The following is a 20,548-nucleotide window of genomic DNA, read 5'->3' as shown; positions in this document are numbered from 1 at the left end:
TTTATGTATGGATCTTCAAATTACGCCTACCGGATGCGAGGAAATTCAATAAAAAAAACTACCATTCATATAAACTCCCTTGGCAGACAATTAAAACATTCAAATGAATGACTATTTATTTTAAGGGACTATTTAAATCGCGACAATAAATCACTAGCTCTATACTCCGAAATGCTGAAGTTTTGGACTAACCTTAGGATCTGTACATGTTTTTGGACAAATACATTTGCCTTCTGATGTCCCATCTGACTCACAGATCGAATAAAAGTCGCAGGGTTTTTTCTCGCAACCATCTGAAAATGTTCAAAATCGAGTAATAGGTTGAGGAACTTGAGGGTCATTTAGAAATAATCGAATCGGCGTAGGAAGTTAATGCAATCCGAAGTATTTATTCATTCAGCTTTTGTTGAGACTTAGGTCCCCAGTTCTGTAGGTCGGCATGGAATTTTTTGCACTACTGTAGTAGAGCTCTTGATGGTAGCTAGCTTGACGACTTGCTGTTATATTTTCGCTATTTTCTTTTAAGAATGAAAGTCATAAAGTGAATATCAATACATTTAGAGAGAAGCAACTTATTGCAAAAACATAATTTTCCAACACTGTTGATTTTCGATTCAATCCGACGATCCCATAAACACTTATTCCACTGGAATAAACACCGAAATGTCCCGAAAAGAAGGTGAAAATCCGGCTTTCACTTCGAATTACAAATCAAACTCCTTCTCAATACTCGGCCGATGTTTAAAGTTGTCCCGAAGAAATGCTTGAACGGAGTAGAAACGTCGAAAACAAAAGTGGCTTGATTCCCTCTAAAAGCCTTTTCAACTTTTGGGGCGACTGATTCATATTAATTCGTTTTTCGCTTCCCTTCCTGGAAGTGTATCGAGTTTCTGAAGTGACAGAAGAATAAAAATCCCAAGTGGAAGATTTCTCTTCTTCTAATTCTTATCTGAATTTTCCAAGTAGGTAGTGTATATGTCTGATATTCGAAATGAGGAGATTGCACTTCCTGATAGTCGTGAGCCGAAGTTACTGTTTCCTCGAAAATTCTCCATCAAATCGATAATCGAGAAGAAAATTTCGTAGAAAAATCGAATATCCATCAAATTAAAGAAGCAATCCAACATTCCTCCCCTTAATTGAACTTCACGTTAAGACTACGAACCCAATCTGCTCCAAGAAAATATTCCTTCGGGGGGATATCCAAATATTTCCCGAAATTTTCAATTTAGCGATTTTATGTTGAAAGGATTACAGTGATGGCTAAAAAATAATCGGAGTATTTCGACGAGAAATCGGAGTTTGAGATAATCTGAAGGTATTATAATATATGCTTTTCGGTGCCTTAGCATCTTTCCTTAGTTGCTCGACCCTCTCGGAACCACGCTTGATGCTCATCAAAATTTACTTTTTTTTCCTAATATGCTGATATTAAAGAATGTGTTGAACTCAGAAACTTAGTAGGACGGGACTGAAAAGACCAGTATTTCAAATTCCACTTACTGCATGGACCATCGTAAAGCACCCTTATATCTCTTCGGTGTTTGCAGCCCTCTAGACGAAGCTTGCACTCGTTTCCGTAAGATATTCCGTCCGATCCGCAAACTGGCGCAAATTCGGCCGGACACACTGGACACTCACAATAAGCTTGGCCAGATTTCTCAACGCAAGTGGATCCGTATTGGCAAAGGTGTTCCGAACATGGCCCCTTCTCGCCGCATACACCTCGATAAGCTAAAAAAAAACATATGTTTGCGCTTACTCGAACATAATTTGGGGAAGAAGAATCTGTTACGCACCTATTTCAATCGGAGTGCGGCTTGAGCAGGCATATCTGTGCATTTCGCACTCTGAGGGAAATGTCCTACCCCCTTTCGAACACACAGGTCTCATAACTGGTTCACAGTTTTGGGGGCATTCGCAATGGGCTATGCCGAATTTATTTATCGTGCATTCCTCTCCGAAACTGCAGATGACACTTGCACATGGATTTATGCCTACAAAACGGATGAGCAATTAAAAAGATGAGGGAAATATTAAATTCTGAAAATATTTTTCCCCCACTCGATAATGAGGCAGATTGTAATCTACAATCGGGGTCACCTGGAGGATAAGGTTTGTCTTCACGAACTGCAGCCTGTGATACCTTATTTTTTATGTGAAAGGGCAGTGTGCAGTAGGGTTCAGGTAGATCTTGCCTCCAGCAAGATATATTCTTCAAATACCATAATAGTGTTTCTCGATTTGATCTGAGTACATCTGCTGTTATAAAGCGCAGTTATAAAATGATGGAATATGACATCGCGATATCGCACCATTGATTATAGCGATGGAGTTGATCCAGGAGTATTCGTAACTAGAGGAAACTAATTTGACACGTAGCTTAATACATACTTGATTCATGATATATGCTTTGTCGAGAATTGGGGCTTTTCAGATATCAATTTCCTGCTTGTTTGATGCACGACAATAGAGGGTTCGCAACATTGTATCTTCTGATTAACGCAATGAATAATTCAAAATTTGTGCCCAATAGTTCAGCAAGACCATTACTCCGTTTTCTTTGAGAGTTGAATTTTCATTGAGGTTTCCGAATGAAAAATAATATTCCATTGAAACCTTCACTCTTTCCGAGTCACATATTAATGAAATTTCTTGGGAGCTTGGATTGATGGCCTTTATATTCAATTGAATGTGGAGGATAGCTGAAGAAGGCAAAGATCGTCCCTTATTCATGTTTTCCAAAGGAAATATGAAACGAGTCCGCAACGCTACTTACTTATGCGCGTAACTGTACGTTTACATTCTGCATCTGAGACAAATTTTCCTCCAACAGGAGGAATGGAAAGGTGATTTGTTGTAGGAAAGTTACCTGAACTGCATTTTCCTCTATATATTATATTCAAGGATTTCCTTCTTCTGCAGGCTTCTTGGCGTAGAGTGCATTCATTGGAGTATGTTTTTCCGTCGGATCCGCAGACCGGGGTAAACTCCAAGGGGCACGTATCTCCGCATCGACAAATCGGGTTCCGGTGCGAATCCAGCTGGCATATCTCGGGCTCCGTACACTTTACCCCGGAGCATGGATCTGAAACGGCAATTTGACAAATATCAAACATAAGTGACGTTACGGTCTGGTGCGGAGGTTATTAAACGTAGATTCCGAGTGAAAGGAATCAGAATATTCAATTTGGGATGGGATTACTGAATCCATGTTCTGATTGTTACGCTACTTGCTGGAGAAGATAATATTATCCTGAGGTGAAGGCGGTGTATCATAACACACCGTTACCAATTTATTGCCTCTTCAGCTTCTGACTTCAGTATGACATCGCCGACGTTGGAAAAATGAAACACTCTTCTAGAGATCTGTGATTTTTGGGTAACAAATTATAACTGACACGATGGGACCACTCTTCCAGTTGAAGCAGATTCTACTACAGTGTACTTTGGTGTACCTATTGTAGAATTTGTTGTGCTACCTATCCTGGCGGTAATATGGTAGGCCTGTCGGTATACTTATCGTTCATTGCAGATGAACCTGTAACCTCAAGGAAATGTATATCAAATGGATCGATCAGATCTTCATCCAACGAGCTGAAATGACGATTGCTGTAAATTACCCAAATCCCAAAGGGTAAATTGTAACTGATCAGACACAGTACGAGGGGTCGCAAATGGCACCTTCGAAACAGACGATTAGGAGGTGCATCAATCTGACATATCTCGAGATTGCGGTCATCTGATGCCGTTCCAAGGAACCGTAATCGATACCTTCGACAGGCCACGCTATAAACGTTCCATACGGATATCCGAGCTATATAATCAATTTGATGTCGGAATTTAACTGTTTAATTTGTACGAGCAGAAATAATGTGACCGTATGCTTTTAATTCAACGCAATGTTTCCCTCATTGAATATTTAATGTTGATTGGATTGAATCCGAGGCCCCGATTGGTCTACTCTTACCCCATTAAGAGGAAGATGAGCTCCGATTACCTTTCACACGTATTTTGTACTGGAGTTGTAACTAGAAGTAGCGTATCGTATTACAGGCTGATCAAACGCTTCGGTTACATTTGTATGTACTTGGGAATATCGACTTGAAGAGTTTTGAATCTTCACTATTTGCATCGAGCAGTAACATACCTCCAATATTAATAGTCATATTTGATCTCATTTCAAAATATAGATGGTATGAGTTAATGGTAGCTATGGAGCTAGGCAGGTCTTCTTTCACTCACCACACTTTCCTGAGAATTTAATGGTGATATTAGTTTTAGCTAAACATGCAGCCTGTTGTAACTCGCATTGGTTGGTGTAAGTAACGCCATCTGATCCACAAACAGGTCTAGATGTAACATGATCCCCATAATTTGGACATGTGGTTGGACAAACGCAGCTCGTATTACGACCATCTGGTAGTACTACACACTTGGACCCGAACTGACATACTTTGTCACGACAAGGATCGTTTTGTTCTGGAAAGAAAAAGAAATTTTGCAAAATGGCGAATGTGCTGGTATGTTTGGTTGGTCGGTATATTATGTTGACCGAACTTCTAAGGACCAAAGTGAATATTCATTGAAATTATTGGAAAACGCTATTATTTGTGTTTTCTGGTAGTTGAATTGCAACTTGTTTTGTTGACCCATCCACTCCCAAGTGGATTCCATTCGAAAATGGATGTGGTAAAACGGAATATATGAATTATCTTTCGCTGATGAAAGTGAACATAATTCTTTCAGTCACAAAGTAGGAGATTTGGTTTTGGATGGAACCAAAAAAGCGTAGGTGGTAATACTCAGCCCTGAGAACACCTCGCTTGAACTGAAATTGTCTAGAACTGAGGTTATCCACGGCCAAGGGAATGCTCATATCGGCGAGAAAGTTTGTCATCCACACGTAAAAACCTAAGGAACAGTAAAAAGTCAGCCTATTCAGAGAAACGTGATGCCATAAACGAATATTTACAAAGCAAGCATTTGCGAACCTCCATTACCCTCGATATTGTTCAAACCTACCGTAAAATTTTCGCTTTCAAGTTATCTGACCAGTGGAATTCAAGTATTTTCGTTTTTCATTGTAGTCTGCACACCTCCATCATCGAATCCCTCATCATCAATATCTCTGAAAACTCATAGCATGATTTCTGGCGTTTTGTATTCAAATTTTCACCGGCCACGCTGTCTGATTTTTTTTAGAAGTATAAAGGAAAACGGAAAATATCAATTTTGTCTACATTCAATAGCATCTTTTTTTCTACAATATGTGAATGATGATCTGTAGCGAGTTCAGCGAAATGAAAATAATGCAAATTTTTCTGCTCATACTTCAAATCCATTCAATAATGACTAGCGATGACAACTCCAAGTCCCGTACTCGAATTATATCGCGTGAAAAAACCTGAGCGATAAAATGCTTGCCGTATTTATTCAAAGGAGGACCAGATTTGGGATACACAAGTCCAGGAACACCTTCGAAGCCAAGTAAATAAATTCAAAGTATTTAATTCACTCTAAGCGGCAATATTATGCTTGGCGGTACGATTGGAAGAGGAAGATTATTAAAGTTAACCGGGGGTTCGGATTTTGTTTACTGGGCAAATATTGCAGCGTGGTAACGGATCCACTCCTAATATACCAGAGCATGTTTCCGGCTATAGGTTGGCCAAACTTATGATCCTTAAAATTAAGGAGAATGAGGAAGGAATTTCGTGAATGAAGGTTCTATTATTCCTTTTTGAAAAAAATCTTTTAACACTTCAAGCACCGGAAAAATATCACAAGAGTAAGAAAAGCTCAGCACCATGCTGCATTTTCCAAGGAGCAGGCATGACATAGAACAAGAGAAAACTTATTTTATTGCAAGTTTGTAAAAGAAATTACTCCCTGAGAGACGATGTAGTGGTATGCAAAAGTACTAAAGCAATAGTTGCGGTGCAGAGAGGCCCAAACGACTGACTGGAATGAACAATTTATTGGATTCTGTAAAAAATTCAAGATATTCAGAAATATTTCATACCGAACGATCTAAACGTAAAAGTTTGTAAGATAAGGCACGCACAGGGTATCCTCATCCATTTTTAGCAATAGATTCATTGCCCACCACCCTAGGGCATTCTTCAATGCTTCTTACCTTGGACCCTAAACGAATGAATATGTGAGAATTATTACTGCATCTAATACAGCCAGAAATAGAGAGCACCTGCGGCAAGGAACACTCAAGATGGATAACGGCTCTTTGTTTCCATGTACCGCCTGATTTAGGGCTTTGTTCAAATTGCATGCATATTTTCTACGTCACCTAGCCGCAATTTTCTACATCGTGTTCCCGTGGTGACTATTTGGCAGATGAAGAGTCATAGTCCCCTACCTACGCAATGGACTGAGAGCCCGCAACTGCAGACATCTATCATCCTAACGTTTAAGATTTTCCCAAGTTTATTGAATACACAGGGTGGCTGATGAATTATAAAGAATGATTTTAAGTGTAGAAAAATTCCCCTCTATGTGGAAAATAGATTTTGGATGAATGGATAGTTCAGAACGTTGACAAATCCTGAGAATATTGCGATCACCAATTTCATCATGTGTCGTTGACCAATAGTTTCCTCCCCCATATATTTTATCTATTGATATTTCATATTTGATATCCTATGTCCATATTTTATCATTATATATTTCACTAATAGGTTGATTTTTCGATATATCGTGATTTGAATAACAATATATTTCATTATTCGCAATTTGGTGGAATATTACATAAATGTCGATCCGACAAGTGATATTATTCGGGTGAAACAATCTCTTTTGTTATTTATACATATGTATTTGTTTTATCAAACAATCATAATTATAATACAACGTAATAATAAAACTTCACTACGCTTTGCTGAATTCCGGGTATGAAACCTAATGATTTCGTTAATATCTGGAATTTTGTTACCGAGCATTTCCGTATCCCACAGATAGAATTAAACACTGCATTACATGATTTTCATCAATATGAGTTATCTAACCACGACACTTGTTTCGCTATCAAAGTGGCAATGTAAACCACCAATTTACCTTCACCCGCCTGAAGATGCTATTGGGATAAAGAAACATATATTGTTGATGGTTCCATTCGATATTGAAGTGGTAAAGTCAAATTGAGACCTGGGTGAAAATTTTTCGATGAGTAGCTTACCTTTCGGAAAAACATAGCAGCCCAGGCAATTCTTGTGATGATTAAAAATAAAGATTGCTAATATGAAATATTGCACATCAACCGACATTTCCATTAAAAATATATCATGTTACACAAAATAGAAAAATATTTGACTACGAACTTCTGTGAACAAGCCTAAGCGTTTCTTGAATTACAGTGGGAGTTCATTGATGTTAGAATTAACATTGAAGAAGGCAGTTAATGTCAGCAAGTAAAGAACATGTTTACAAAATATTTCAATTTTTCATGGAATGTGATGTTACTCCTAACTGCTAATCCAAGGAATATGATTGTTAGCAGAAATGTGTTTTTCAGCTGCAGAAAAATGAAAGTATTATGGAATTGTTGCGACGTTCAAACTTGAGAAATGAAAGGCTCCATCTGAGTAAAAAGTATGTTGAATTGGGATGTTCTATCATCGTCAAATGTCTGTCTATCATCGTTGCCGATGTAATTCGATCTTGTTGACGACGGAGTTTTTTCCGAGCATATCGGAAGTCGACTCAGGACACGAAAAACTCTTGCACATGATTTGGAAGATTTTTCTTCATTGAATGCAGAACGAATCTAGGATAAACATTGCGATATGTTTGGAGCTCAGGAAAGTTTTCGCAAGAAGTACCCCTTTATGTTAAATTGAAACTTGCTGACACCTCTACCTTCTAGTTGACGATTTCTGTGAAATGAGAAAGGCGGATGGATTATTGTCGGGATTGAACAGCAGAGGAATATACGCAAAATCACATTTTTGTATAGAAACGTGGCAGCGGAAACTGACGAACGTCTCCGAAATGCAGCGAACACGTGCTCAGATCCCGCGTTTGAACTTTACTGACGAAACCATGGACCGATCACGTAGGGTGACCTCAGAGCAGCTGAGCAGGCGCCATATTGATTTTAAGTTTTGTTGAACTCGCCAAAGAAATTCAAATTGAACACCAACGGATTGCCGCAAATTTTGACACCATGTAAAAGGTCAAATGCGTTACAAATGGAGGTGAAGAAGGGGACCCGGTGTTTGCATTGGCTTAAGACGAATTTGAGTTACCCTCAGCAGCTCAAAGGGGAAATTAAGGAAGTTTGTGGATGCGGGAGATATTCGGTCCTAGGTAAACATTGGATTTTTTCATTCGTAGACGATTTAGTGATCCACCTCGATGCGTACGGGATTGAAATTCGGGGAAATTAAGGATTGATTTCAAGTTAGACATAGACGTGTTGCCTTTTACTGTCTGAAGAGGAATCGATTCCTTTAATATTGAAGTTGTTCTGGTTAGATTCAGAAATATGTAATGAGATTTCTCGTTTCCAGCACTAGAATTTTTATTTTTCTTTGTCTGCGATTGCGCCGTTGCGTCTGCGATGTTCTTCCGCTCGAGCGTGCTCTGATTGCTGGCCTAACCCAGTAAGCGATCTGTTAACACGATGTGATATCTCTAAATATAGCGTCAGCAGAGAACTACAATTGCTCCAGATGACATTGCTGACTTCTCATAGTACGAAATCACTATGCTACGTCGATTACCCATCTTTAAATCGAATAGGTTGATGACAAATCCCCAACTGAGATCTGAAAGATTTTTTGGACTCGAGTAGGCCTCCACGATAATCCATGGCATTTTTCTTGGAAAAGTAATGCATTTTTGCTTGTATATCCCAGAATCTTGGTCCTGATAATGATTAATAACCCCTTCTACTGCTCAACAAGTTTCAAGTGATGGAGTTTAGACTTTTGTGTTACACTATATATCACACTTTTGACACTTAAATGTACACCTGTAAGGGTGGCGCTGTGATTAATTGGGTTAGTTGATATGTTGGAGGGTCGAACGTTTAAAGAAAGTGAAAATTGGCCGATAATTTTCGAAATTGTAGGAATTATGTGTGAAATTTGTAGCGTTTTATATTTTTCCATCGACGAAACTTCAAAAGTACCACATAAGTAAATTTGACAGTATGAATCTGGAAGTTTCTCCCTTTTATATGGCATAATATCTCTGGAATTCCATTCCATATATTCGAAAGAAGAAATAATCATTTTTCATTCGATGTGTTCCAGGAATGAACTGCTGCCGGCTTTATATTCATAGGAATCCTTTCCGTTCAGCCTTTTTAGAGGCTGAAACAGAAGCAGTGAGGCTCGAATAATGTCCCATATTGTAGTTTTCAGTTCATTTGGAAATTTATATGCACGACTAGTCTTAACATTGAAAACCTTCATTCTCCCAATGTGATTGAATCTTTATCTGAGATCTACACCGACCGCCTTTTATTTTCAATTTCGGTCCATATGATTTTGCAAACCCGGTACCCAAGGAAATGACACTGAACACAGTGAACGATCTCGCTCTGCCTAAAAATAGCCTATGAAAGTATCCTTTATGGATATATACTTGTGTTTTTTCTCAATGGGGAAACTCTTTTAGTAAATTTTTTCTATATTTGGAAATATGCTGCATTCATTCACTTATTGCAATATACAAAGGAAGAAATCCAAGTAACAGTGTTCGCTCCCTCAACAAAATCCCATAGATACTACGATCTCTTCTTATGAACCAGTACACACTATGTATTCTGTTTTTACCACACTATATGCTCTATGTTGGTTAAATTGTTTAGCTATAATGTCCCTAGGGGTGAATAACGTTTATCTCCGTGCTTTATTCAATGTTGCGAATGTTTCCGTCCAATTAATTCTATATGTAGGAAATGTTCCGTCTATCTGATGCGATGACATTTGAGCTGTCGCGTCGATAGGTTTTTGCCTATACAGTATTCCGCAAATACCGACGGTAATTTGATCCCTATTTCCGTACCCCACATGATGATCAAAGCGGGGCTTACTTCAGGAAAAGAGTTAACGATTTTTTTGGCATTCTCTAACCGAAATAATTATCGTTATATCAGAGTTCAATTCGGACATTCAGTCATTTTCTGATAAGGCTCATCTTTTAACGCTAATCTTCAAACTATTTAATCGCGCTTCTCTAACAATCAGAAAACATCCCCACGTCCACATTATAAATGAGATGAAAATCCTATTCAGTAGTAGAAGAGACATCGCGTTGAAATATTCCGTCAGTATCAGGCATAAACAGAAAATGTAAACAAAAATCTCGACAGCCTTTCCTGAGTGGGTTTGTTCCCCATAGTAATTTGTCAGAGTCACCTCTGCGTGCGTGTCACTTGATCTTAGGCATAAATTCAGCATTATAACCCATTTCTGAATATGATAATGCTCCATATGCGTGCATTCCTCCTCACTACGGGTTTTGATATATTATTGTTTTATTCAAAACCTTGTAGGCGAAATTAGATCGATATGAATAAATAAAATTCCCACTGATTATTGTTTTGTCTAGAAAGATATACACTTCCATTTCATCATACTCTTCCAATTCGAGTTCAGTGGTTCATGTGTTTTCACAATTTGCTCGGAAACAATGAAATTCGGATATACTTCGTCTTAAATTGCCTTCAAATCTTCTGAAGAATAGGTACTTTGTGGCGAACTACAAAAATTAGAATAGTATTTCAGTCCAGGCAAGGTTTTAGTCTCATAAAGACTACCCTAATTCAACACATAGAACAAGTCTGATTAGATTTTGTGCGCCACGACTAGGACGCTTTCCTCGAACCTCGAACTAGGAGACCTAAAGGTTCATCATATTTCACTTTGTACAAGGTTTTACTAATCATTCGATAGCGGTTTTCAGTCGAGCGAAATCTACTTTATAGTATCCTATTGTTGTCGGAAAAAGAAGCCTTAATTTGTGGAATGATAGTCGAACCGCAAAGGCACGTATTGAAGCTGAACAACTGCAACTCCAATACATAGACAAAAATGTTCCTCTCGTAAAATGAAAAACGTAATAGAAATGTTGCTTTAATCTCTACGAATATTGAGTTGTCACTAGTTATCGTCAGATACGATTATCCATCAGAAACTTCTCCCGTGTTCGTAATTTTAAATTTGAAAGCAAGCAAAATATTTTTCAATCATCGGAAAAATAATAGTCTGATATATCTATTCAAGGTTCCAGGAAATAATTCAATCCGGGTTAGATTTTTCTTGTATTCAAATTCAAATCAGGCCAGGACTGGAATACTGTTCTTATGTTTGGAGTTCGTCACCGAGGTGATCCCCGGAAACCCAAAACAGAGCATTATATATTTTACCTAAATAACTCAACGTCTTGCATCCATATGTATCTACAAAGGATAAAAAATTACACACTTTTTTCTTCGTTTACGAAAATTGAACGCCATTATAATATATACCGCTGAATTATTCCCCCATTTGAGTAAGAGGTCTCGAAGAAGTTGGAAATGATAATTCCTTTCGCTTAACCGATTGTGGGTTTCAAGGGAAATAGTTGAACCGTTCAATTTCTTGTTATACGATTATGAATAATGTATACAAAGGCCGCTTATGATTCTCCATCTTTCGGTGTGCGGAAGGAAGAGGGTAGCATTGATTTTAAAAGACAATTTTCCACCAAATGTTAAATCGACTCGATCAACACAGACACGATAAATAATCAAAATCGATCAGAATTGGAAAAGTAAGCCATGCTTTTTACATCAACTGGATGTTTAAAGAAAGATGCGCATCATCAGCCCTGTAGACCTTTTCCTCTTTGTATTCTCAATAATGTCGGAAATTCGAAAGTTGAGCATACGTGACTGGATTGTTTTTGAAATAGGTTTGGTTTCTTTCTAGTACCTCCCTGAAGGACGCGAAAGATAAATAGTTTCCACGTCAAATTCCCGATATAGATTTCATCATGGAAACAGCCATTTCAAATGAAGATAGACTTTAAATGCGTCTGTAGAATTGGAACTTCCTCCAATTCTAGGGCGAAAATCCCCGAATAGAAAGGCTACATAAATTCGTTGAACAGGACGAATGTTTTTGCCTTCGTGAAAAAGCTTCATCTACTTTTCATCGTAATGGCCGCTCTACTTTGGATGACTCTAGTGATCCATCATAATTTTTCTTTCCGTTTCACTCGTATGGAATTGGTTCACATCACATTTGTGAATGTTTGACTAGGGATACACGAATTTGAAGAAAATCACATTTAAATCATATGAAAGGTGAAATATGCTTAGCAGATTTGATAACGATGTCTTTTCCACGGCGTCAAGCTTCATAGGCGTCATATTCTTAATTTCGTATGCTTGGTGCTATGAGTCGGCTTATGCAGCGTTACTTATAACTAATTTGCACCAAAAAATTTGACCAATCTACTGGGCATATGGCGATCCTCACAAAATGTCTCCTCATTTTTCTTGGATCTATCGGAATACATTTTATTTTTACAACTTGACGGTATAATCAGAGTCAAATGGGTTATTGACATTTTCAATGATTGAATGTAAAAAAAGTTTACCAGCGTGAAATGGAATTGGTTTTCCCGCTGAACGAAAACAAAATAATTAATCCGACAAAATGGACTGCTTTCATTTTCACGGCCGAGAGGTGTGGAATAAAATAATCTGGCATTTTGCATGGAGTAGAGTATAATTAAAATTGTTTCTGCTGTGATGGAAAAAAATCATTCCGGGCAAAAAAATTTTTCTTGGATGTATGGAATTAGGCTTATCGAGAAAAGAGTTTCGCCATTTTAAACGTCCCTTTCACTGAAATTTCGTTGGTGGCATGCAGATAAAAAACATAAAGAAAACGTAAAATAATCCAAACAGACACAAGCACTCACTTGGCCACTAGTTAGTTTTTTTCGTGCTGTGAATGATCCGTGATGGCGAATTCATTTAGCCGCCCGCCTCCATTCAGACATCACAAAAGTTTCTTGAATAAGTATACTTTTCACGCGGACGATCTGAATCAAGTTTAACTTGAGCCCTTGCGTATTTTCGGCTTACCAAAAACTGAGATCACTCGAGAGGTCCCCAATCTATTCACCAGTCATATCTGACAACGTAATCGGCTTTTCCAGTCAGGAAAATAATAAAGAAGCATGTGCTCGAACGTGAAAGCCGAATAGAAAACTTCACTAGAAAACATCAAAAATGTTTTATTTATGTTCGTTCGGCAGAAGTTCCCGAAAACTTTGCAAACTCTTCAGGGGACCCGGATTCAGGAGGAAGGGTGTTTAATTGATTTTTAGTTAGATTCGGATTTAAATTTACTCAAGTGAATTTGCTTAGATTCGGTTGCCCCCAACTCATTTGATGAGAATATTAGGGAACATGAAATACCCTCACTTTTCCCGACTAGTATTAGTTAATTTGTTGCTGTTTCTATCTTGCTTAATCTAAATGATACAGTTTTAGATTATTCTCTGACTAAACACGATTTGAAAACGAGAAGTTTCGATGGAAATCATTTGGTTTTCCGTACTCATTATAGGAACAAAAGCGTGTTGCTTGACTTCAGTAAAAAACTAAAATAATCGGCTCTTTGGTTCGTGAATCCGTGGAAATTTATGCTTTCGGACACTCAACCTCCCCTGATGATTTTTAGTCCATAGTTTCTTCGCATAAAGATAATTCTGTCATCAATCTTGATGATATTGCATTCGCAATATTCAGTCTGCTCAAGGAGTGCAAACTAACACGAATCTAGAGAGATCGATTAATTACAGGAAATCTATGGCGGTGTTCTAACAGACGTATTTCCATATCATTGGCGTAGATGTTGTTTGACCGCTACACTTCCATATCAACTAAAAGTTCGGAATTTTTTAAAATTGATTTTGAGTGATGCCTAAAGGGGTTCACTTTTATAGAGAATAGAAAAGAAAGAACCATGGGCATCTGCACCGCACTGCCCAACGTTAAATGCCTGAGAGTGTTCTGATTTCAATGTAAATGTTATTGTGTATTTTTCATAATAATGAAAAATTGCTATCGATTTCTATCTGAAAAAGACGGATCTTTCCTTTCTAACGTTTTTTTTAGATTCATTCATGAATTTGACGACGAAATTCCAATCGAAACTACAAACTCGTTATTTTCAAATTAGAGGTCATATCCACTTATATCCTTAAAATTCTAATCAAGGAAGAGGATTGCAGTACGATAAAAACAGTATGAATCAATGAAAATTCCCATCTCTCTATATATGTAATCTCATCCAGTATAAGCTTTGACCTACGTCTATGGCTAACCCAGATCAAATTGGCCATTCGTGGATTACCAATTTGTCCAGGATAGCAGAATAGTTTATAGTTCAGACATGCCTCGGATTTCTAGTTGATTGAACTATGGACGAAAGAGATTAAACATGAATTTGAAATAAACTGAAAGGATTTGGTATCGTTCAGATCCTGGTGCCTTTCCGAAAACCAGTTTTAATGAAAAAGTCTCAGGTCATCATCGGAATATGATTCACAAAGTTTGAAATTCGAGGTTCATGAATTCGTTTTGTATAAGATGAACATGTGAAGGAATAACTACTAGGCACTTTCAAATCCTTTGGAAAGTACCTATTTCGCTTGACAATTTGACTAATAATATGAATAATATTTTCATTTTGATCATTCTCCCCTTCTTCTCTTCTCTTTCAAGAGATAAGACCAATCCAGAGACGGAAACTAACATTTCTTTATTTGGAGGAGATACACGATATTTCAATCCATTTTAATCAAAATTTCAAGATTTTTTCTTGTTAATTCACATTGGAACATACCACATTTTCCTTGGTATTTTACGTGGGTGTTCCGCCTGGCCTTGCAAGAAGCCACCTTCAGTTCACAGTGATTCTGGTACGTTTTTCCATCAGATCCACAGACTGGAGCTTCCTCTTTCCGGCATTCTGTTGGACATTGGCACAAAGCTCTTCCATCTATTCCTGTTATACAGTGGGCACCCCATGCGCAAAAAGTTTTCTCACAAGGTTCTGCAAATAAAAAAAAAGTTCAAAAGTTTTTACAGAGAAATTTTGCTTCAGTCAACGTCTTTATAACTCTGGCTTTGAATTCCAGCTATAGATAGGAACGTGTAAAGTTCCATCAGTTCGAAAAAAATCGAATCTTGGCGGAAAAACAATGAATTGTCCCTCTCTCAGCCGAAACGATTTGCTTCTTTTCACTCGAATGGCAGCTAGTGCCATAGACATTGAAAAAATCGGAACAACTTCTGTATAATCACATCTTAAGTTCTATTCAAGGTCCGGCTCTGACTGGTGAATAGAGAAAAACGATATATCAAGTAAAAGCTTCAATTCGGAAAGATACGAGGCACGGCTTTCCCGAAAAAGGGAATCGGGATAAGAAAGATAAACGCTGAACCGACTGGCTCGAACAGTAAAATGAAGTGATGAGGGAAGGATGTTAAATGGAACACTGCAATAAACGAAAGTGTATAATGGAAAAAGTACGATAGGCTATATGAATCGGATGCGCCGAAAACTTATCATAAAAGCCCTTATTCTCATTCTCAGTAAACATTTTTTTCAATAACGAACAGGGCATTTTCAATTTGCCTTCAGTTATTTGAAATTTGCCATTTATTCCATCCTTCGAAAGGTTGTCCTATTGATGAAACTATCAATTTGACAGAGACAATATGCATCACTAGATATAAACTGCATATATTAACATGCCTTCTCATGTTCACTCATAGTATGTGAACCTAATAAAGACTTAGGTCGAAGGGAAAGAATTCGTTTGTCATTTAAAACCTTCATACACAATATGTGCAAGCTGTCCCGGATTAATGTTTCACAGTTTGATATACGAATTCAATATCTACCACCTCGTGGAGTGATAACAGAGGATCTATGGTGCGGTATGGGACAATATATATGGGTTGAAAATTCTACGCCGAATTCTCTATCCCGGCGTCGAAATTAGATCTGGGAATGCTCAAGCGGGGAAAGTTTAAAGTTTCGGACATAAAAATATCGGAAATATGCGGTCAGGGGTTCCAAACAGCGACATAAAAGATATTCGGCGTGTTGCTTATACTTTGAACTCCGCTGTATCCACTTGTTGGTGTTATTATGGTGCTGTGGAGAGGAAAACCTTTATATTCAGACGGAACATATTGTGCCAAAGTGGCGAAAGGAGGCAATTGGCCACCTGAAAACTGACTCCGATGTTTTCTGCTATCCCTGCAGAAGGTTTTATGCTGCATACAATCGATTCGGGCTGGCCAACAGAGACCCCATTAACTTTCATCAGAGTAAATGAAAAATGAACGAGGTGGACTACTTTCATGAGTATCTGGATGATCAACAATATTATTCCAATTTGATGCATCGAAATTTAGATTTTCCATTTTAGTAGAATCCTTAAGAATCATCATCGAAACTAGGTTGTTTCTTGTACTTTGTCTTGCAAGGTAATTGGTGAGATCTATGATTTGCACCAAACAGGCTCTTGTGCCTGCAGGATCTTTTCTGTTCACCGATGACTCTGTGCCACAAGGGAAGGTGGATATTTCAACCAGTCCATCCCCCTAGGAAAGGGGGTTGTTATTCTGACATAAAAGGTGCACTTGAGAATTCCAGGTCCACGATTGGATATCTTACAGTAAATGGAGCATACTTCAAAATATAGCGAAGCGACTAAATCGCTAAATTAAAAGTGAGGAGGCGTCAACATGGGCGCCGCTTTAGAAAGGAAAAACAATAAGATCCTTTTTTGCGTTCCTCATAGGAACAAGGGCGTTATGAGACGAAAATGATCTCAAACGAATTGGTTGAGATTATCGATGAAGATTTCGTAATCAAAATCAATTCTGTCGGTCCAGCTGAGAAGGAAAGAACTACAGAATGCACTAGTTTTCATTCTGATCGAATTTGTGTTCTGGAAGGTGTTGGGAAAATAATTTTTTCTGGGGTCCAACATTCAGAGCACCGAAGAAACATAAATTTTTACGACGCCCTTACGGTCCGTCTGCCAACCCTTTTTTATATCATTTCGACACCGCTATGCCACCGGAATGGACAGATGAAAAACAAACAGGCATATCATATTTAATAACTGGATAATAAGTCGGACGCAAAGGGATAGAGAGAGGAGGAATGAAAGGTGCTCGTGAAAGGTCCTGGTGACACCATTTGGATTACTATAGAGCAATTTCAGTAGGTGGGGTTTATTTGGATAAATTGAAGTTTGCAGGAAAAAAAAAGGATTGTACAATGTTACCCACTCTAATTGTTGGTTGTTAATATAATGACGCAGGCAGTCCCCATATAACCAGCTACAGTAAGTTAGAAAGGTCTATACTCTGGAGTATTATATATAACTGAGAATCTCTAACTTTAGGAGTGAGGCACGTAACGGAGTTGTAGGGGATGGTCGAACACCTGTTTTTGCGACAAACTGGTGTAGGAAACGGTTCTTCCGTGGAAAAATGTCCCTTGGCATTTTTTTAAGACGGGTCCGGATCATTCAGCAAGATTGACACACGGATTATTTGATCTTACGACTGTGAAGCGAATGTTTGGTTTTGTTGGCTTCTTCTGATATACTTCAATGTTATCATATTTTCCTTATCATGATTTCAGTTGTGAACTTAAGAATTAGTGAGAGGTGTAATCGTAAAAATAAGAATTTTAAATCGTTAGTTGGTCTGAATGCGTTTTCAGCTTAATATCGAAAAAATAAACTGGATCATTATGCCTTTTCATTAATGATTTCCCAAAATGAATTCGATTTCTTCACAGAAAAAATAAAACGAATTATTTCGATTGTTCTTTCAGGTCTTCAACTCTCGTTATGAATTCACTGAAAATTTTGAGGGCATTTCTAGGTCTGACGTTCCTTTATCGGAATGAAATTCAGAGAAAACGCTTTCATACCCGCAACTAACCAGTTATTACATAATTCTCTCGATTTTGCACCAGAACAACTATGAAGTATTTCAGTGGAACACGGCAAAGTTTATCCTCCGTCCACAGTAGCTGGACACAAAGTAAACTCATGGATTAATCTCAAAAACTCGTTTAGTGCTTTTTGCGTTTAGAGAAGGATAGCTATTCATTTCACTTGAACAATCTCATGAAGATATCACCTCAAACCACGGCTATATGAAAAAACAACGCGCTCCCAAATTCTTTCTTATTGAAAGTTCCTTCTGTGCGTGAAAAAATTGAATAGATACATAATATATTATGACCCAGACAGCTGATAACCATCTGCATTTCGAAATCGACCGTTTGATCAACATTATTAATAGTATTAAGAAGAAAATTAAATATAGAAAAACAATATGTCAAATATGACGAATATCCTACAACCTCTAAACATTTAAACCCAGGCAACATTGCGAACGCATAAACAAATTAACGCACCAATGTTAGTGAATTATGTGGATAACCTCTACCGCCTATTGTGTGTGGAAATAAGGAAAATTAATTTGCTTCGAAAACCCAATAATGAAAACTTATGTTCGTTGAAAATGATTCGTATATATGGAATTACGTGGAAACTAGCATGTATTAGTATAATATTAAGAGGTTTCATTACCATTCCTCCTCATGGTTTTGAAACAAAACTGTATTCGATATTGCATTCTTCGGTCAGTTAGTTTACATCAAACGATAAAGAATTCTTAAATTTTCTGTTATTTAGAATCATTGAATGAGTCGAGGGTGGACACATAGTAACATGTTACAATTATTTATGAAGACCATGAACAATACTCCGAAAGAGATGAGAATGAATGTTTTCCTTCGAACGAAGATTCTGCGTACACAAAAAACCTGGAGTGTGATTAGACGTTTTTCCCACCATCCAGCTTATTTTTCTTCAATTAACGTTGTGCGATGTTGTTTGAATATGCAATGTGGGAATGGTGGCTAGGGGCAAATTGCGGAAAAGAATAATTCATTCATGGCTAGTTACAGTATGAAGGGTAGCGTGTTTTTCCTGAGACGTCATATATTTGATTATAAGTATCTTCTTTCAGGCATGTGTATTAATATAATTGCTTTTTTCTATTTGTGCACCGTAAAAGTGCCTTTTTATTCTTCATGGGTTCAGCCTTTCACTTTCGTTTTATGCTTCTCTTTTGGTTTTTCGAGAAAATTTCAATAAATAGAGTGAATAATTTTTTACAAACAAAAGTTTATTGCTCTGGAAAGGAATCAAACAAAAAACTTTCGATTTTAAAAAATCTGCGACACAACTCCTTCTCTTTATTGCATCAAAGTTTGATTGAATATCCCATAATATTTCTTGACAAAATAGTGGTGAATGGTGAACTATCCATTGTCAATTAAAAATATTCACAGAGTTGAACCAAAAGTGCTATAAAGAACATTTGACTTTGCCTTCATGAAGGCTGAGATCAATCGGAAAAAGGGTTAGGTTTTCCAATTAACCAAATCGAATAATCCTTGTCAATCCTTCTAGGGAAAGAAGAAGCTCATATCTTCAATAATTTTCCTTCGTATAAAACAATTTTGGTACGTTACAAATGTACTCATCGAACGAATATCGCGAATCAATAATATTTAGTATCATCCCTTTGTGACTTTCAAACAAGGAAGCGCCTGTTGGGATGATAAAGGATCTTTGATGGCACCTGAAAAACGGCTCATTAATCAGTTCTTTTTAGAGAACGATTGTTGGCAATGGAGTGCTGTATGCAAATGTTTTCATGGCCAATTCAGGGGTTGGCTGGCTGCAGATTATATATTACCGTACAGAGTGCATTGACTTTTCATGAAGTTCTTGCTATTAATAAAGGTTAATAGCCTTGTCGGTGACATAATTCTAGACCCTTGCGGGAAATATTTATTTTCGTCTTGGTAAATCGACATTGTGACAGTAAATGTCATTTATGAAAGTCCGGAATACTCAATCAACTACCTGGTTATTTGTTTGAAGATAAATGATTCCTGAGCCGCTGCCAAATCGGTAGATTGTCTCTGAAAAATGCTGTAGATTGAGTTATATAAATCGACACATCGACAGAAAATGACGAAATGAAACTTTCAATAATTCTGTATGATTTGATTGCGAATGTCTGATTTTCGAGCATTCAAATTAACTGAACACCGAGAACCGATAATCTTAAAACAACTTCGGTTACGTTTCTGACTTATACAGCTTGTTTAGCTTTTGAAAATGTTCACCTTTCCAGTGCAATATTTCATAACCCATTTTCTTACGTCTTGCGGACTATTAATATAGGAATTGTCACGTAAAACCCAACATAACCCGAACATTATACTGTAACAAGTTATAAACAAGTAGTGTGCCACGTCTCAAAGTTTCTCAGAGTAATTTCAAGGCTCCTAATGAGAAATTTATTATGCTTCGAGCATTCTCGGGTGTAATTCATCAACGAATATTTAATTCTGTCTCTAATTTTCCGAATCTACGTCCATTTTCTGCAGCAGTGAGCCCTTCC

General features: G+C 37.5%; 1 protein-coding gene and 1 long non-coding RNA gene across 8 annotated transcripts in view; one reads left to right on the top strand and one right to left on the bottom strand.

Moving 5' to 3' along the window:
* The window catches only part of LOC123321819, a 93,791-nt gene that overhangs the window by 17,754 nt on the left and 55,489 nt on the right, over positions 1 to 20,548 (top strand). The window lies entirely within an intron of this gene.
* Positions 1 to 20,548, bottom strand: part of LOC123321755 (agrin-like) — an 86,419-nt gene that overhangs the window by 11,897 nt on the left and 53,974 nt on the right. For 6 of the 7 annotated variants that reach the window (XM_044909490.1, XM_044909491.1, XM_044909494.1 and 3 more), the window contains exons 4-9: positions 14,871 to 15,080; positions 4,246 to 4,482; positions 2,873 to 3,088; positions 1,800 to 1,997; positions 1,504 to 1,734; positions 193 to 293 (exon numbers count right to left, since the gene is read on the bottom strand). In XM_044909490.1, coding sequence (XP_044765425.1) covers positions 193 to 293; positions 1,504 to 1,734; positions 1,800 to 1,997; positions 2,873 to 3,088; positions 4,246 to 4,482; positions 14,871 to 15,080 — 1,193 coding nt within the window. Of the gene's footprint in view, positions 1 to 192; positions 294 to 1,503; positions 1,735 to 1,799; positions 1,998 to 2,872; positions 3,089 to 4,245; positions 4,483 to 7,192; positions 8,012 to 14,870; positions 15,081 to 20,548 lie in introns of those variants that run through there. The other variant, XM_044909497.1, reaches the window with a different exon arrangement.

This window comes from Coccinella septempunctata, chromosome X (genome assembly GCF_907165205.1).
Source record: "Coccinella septempunctata chromosome X, icCocSept1.1, whole genome shotgun sequence".
Taxonomy (NCBI): Eukaryota; Metazoa; Arthropoda; class Insecta; order Coleoptera; family Coccinellidae; genus Coccinella; species Coccinella septempunctata.
This window is presented reverse-complemented; position numbering and strand designations above follow the sequence as displayed.